The 2716-nt window shown below is 38.7% G+C and overlaps 1 gene segment (V, D, J or C); it reads right to left on the bottom strand.

Annotated features, from left to right (window-relative positions):
- Positions 1 to 479: 479 nt before the first annotated feature.
- On the bottom strand, positions 480 to 1024 carry LOC127686817 (Ig heavy chain V region 102-like). The segment is given in 2 exon segments: positions 480 to 847; positions 931 to 1024. Coding segments are annotated over 2 exon segments (399 nt in total).
- Positions 1025 to 2716: the final 1692 nt, after the last annotated feature.

Genomic DNA, 2716 nt, shown 5'->3' with positions numbered 1-2716 from the left:
GGAACTTCTACTAGAGCCCTGAGCCAGAATTGAAAATAAGCATTCAGGTAACTTACCACTTAAGTTCATAAGAGATGTTTTTGTTTGCTTAGATGCTCTTTGGTTGAGTTTAATGGTCAATTTGATATATAATTTGTTCAAAGCTACTCCATCAAAAATTCCAGACTTGGAAATATATATATATATATATATATATATATATATATGGAAACAAGATATATTTTTCTCACTATGTACTTTCATACTTTCCCCTCTTCTATTGTTTTACCCAGGAAGAAACATGTTAACAGAGGTGTTCAAGGTACAATGTGCTATAATTTTAAACATCATTAGCAACACAGTATTCACAGTTACAAATTTGAAAAGTTGACAAAGATCATATAGTACTTTCATCCTGTCATCAGTAAAGAGACAAAGGGCCACTCAGAATGCATGTTTTTGAGCAAGTCAGGCAAATATCCTCTGTCATTTCAGTCCCAGGGCAACTTCCTGCTCTATGAGAGTTTCTGACACATACAGGATGTGGTTGTAACACTGTGTCCTTGTCTGGCACAGTAGTAGACTGCAGAGTCTTCAAATGTCAGGCTGTTGACTTGCATGTAGGTTGTGGTGGATGATTTGTCTACAGTCAATGTGGCCTTGCCTTGAAACTTCTGAGCATATCTAGTGTCACCTGTAGAACCAATCCATCCAATCCACTCCAGTTCCTGTCCAGGCCTTTGCTTCACCCAGTGCATATAGTAGTCAGTGAATTTGTAGCCAGAAGCTTTGCAAGACAATTTCACTGAGGACCCAGGCTTCTCCAGCTCAGCCCCAGATTGCTGCAGCTGGACCTGTGAGTGGACTGCTGTGGAAAGAAAGGCAAAGTGAATATCATTGTCATCAGAGTTCATGTCTGAACTTCACGGTTGGAACTTGGGAGCCCCCTACCTGTGGATGCTGCCAATAGGAAGAGGATAATCCAGCTCTGAATCATGATGATGTCCAGAGTGTTCAGTGACCGTAGAAAGAACACTGACTATATCTCTTTGTAGGGTGTGTGCATTCCTGTTTGTAACAGCTATATACTCATATTATTTGCATATTCATAAACAGTGTACTTAGTTAAGGACATAGTCCTACTAGATAAGAAGGAGAGCTAAGATACCTGGGTCAGGAAACAGGGTGCTGCGGTCCAAGTACTAATGTTCTCTAAAGAAATGCCACCCGTACACCTTCCATGTACCCTGTGTAGATGCTGTGGATGAAACATGAGTGCAAAGCGCCTCAATGGCTTTCATGCCTGATGCAGTTGTTACATTTTTGTACAAGTTTATCTGATTGATTTAAAGATGGTGGTTGTGATGATAGTGTTGCCTGGAAATTTAAAAACATGCTAAGTTATCAGAATGTACAGTCTTCTTTAGACACATACAGTTCACACTTGCCTTTACAGCACTTTGCATATAAAAGAAAAACTTACCAAAATGACCAAAAGGAAACATGTCAGAAATACTTGCACACTGATGTTTATTGCAACACTATCTATAATAATTAAATTAGAGAAATTATATATATATATATATATATATATATATATATATATATATATATCCACACATGATTGCACCATAAAGACATGATTATATATGTAGCACAACAGAAATGTTTCTTCTGAAACATTAAAGAAATTATATGACATTTAGGAAAATCAAAGAAAATATAGAAAACTATATTAATGAAGGTCATTTCAGGAGCACACACATTACATTAGTCTCTCATTAGTAATTCTTTGACATTGGGTAGTTACATACAAGTATATATGTAAAAGCATAATAATGCAAAAATGAAAGTGGCTACCATAATAAAGGAAAAATAGGAGCATCAAGAAATGGAAGAAGAGAGGTTATGGAGGAAGTTTGCATAATGTGCAATATCCACTTACAAGGAAATTCTAAACATATGTATTTTTTTATTTTTGAGGATAATTTTGCTTATTCTTTTAAATATTCATTTATGTATTGTGGGACCATGAAAGGCATTCTGTATGCTGGTTGAGCTTTATTTAAAACCCAATGACCCAGCAGGTGTTCCTGTAAGGTTCAAAAGGCCATTTGCCATGATCCCTGACACTAGGCTCCTGATACAAAACATCAGCTCTCCATAATGTTGTGGGCATCAGTCATGTAGGTCATTGCTCCAAACTTCTCCACAGAGGATGTGACCACAGATCATCCAGTATCAAGACATATCTCCATTTTAATGAGGTACCTAAAGGCCTGAACGGCTTAGCCAATTAAGCACTCCTTCCCAGACACTCCTCCCTGCAAAAGGTACTTAACCTCAGTCCTGCCCTGAGAAGGTGGAGTACAGTTTTACTCATCACAACACTCTGCCACAACAATAAATGCTTTAAAACCGTAGACTGCCTCTTCTTATCTGGATCTGCCTTGCTGGAGCAATGGAGAAAGTCTTTCTACAAAGATCCCCATCTAATCTCCCACAGGAAATCTCTCTGCTCCCCCAGCCAAGACAAGACACCAGCCTGAGCAAGCCAAAGACTCCTCGTCCCCAGAGTTCTCCTCTCCTCTCTTTTCCCTTCAGCCCCAAGCTAGAGCCAACCCCTTGGGTCCCCACCCTATTCTCAACTATTCTGAGGTATCCAGGGACATCTATGGTGTAAAGGCTTCTAAAGAGGAAACACAGAAATGCCTTAAATAATTACAGGAAACACAGA

Source organism: Apodemus sylvaticus, chromosome 6 (assembly GCF_947179515.1).
Source record: "Apodemus sylvaticus chromosome 6, mApoSyl1.1, whole genome shotgun sequence".
Classification (NCBI taxonomy): domain Eukaryota; kingdom Metazoa; phylum Chordata; class Mammalia; order Rodentia; family Muridae; genus Apodemus; species Apodemus sylvaticus.
Note: the sequence above shows the minus strand (reverse complement) of the source record. Positions and strands in the feature narration are given on the sequence as shown.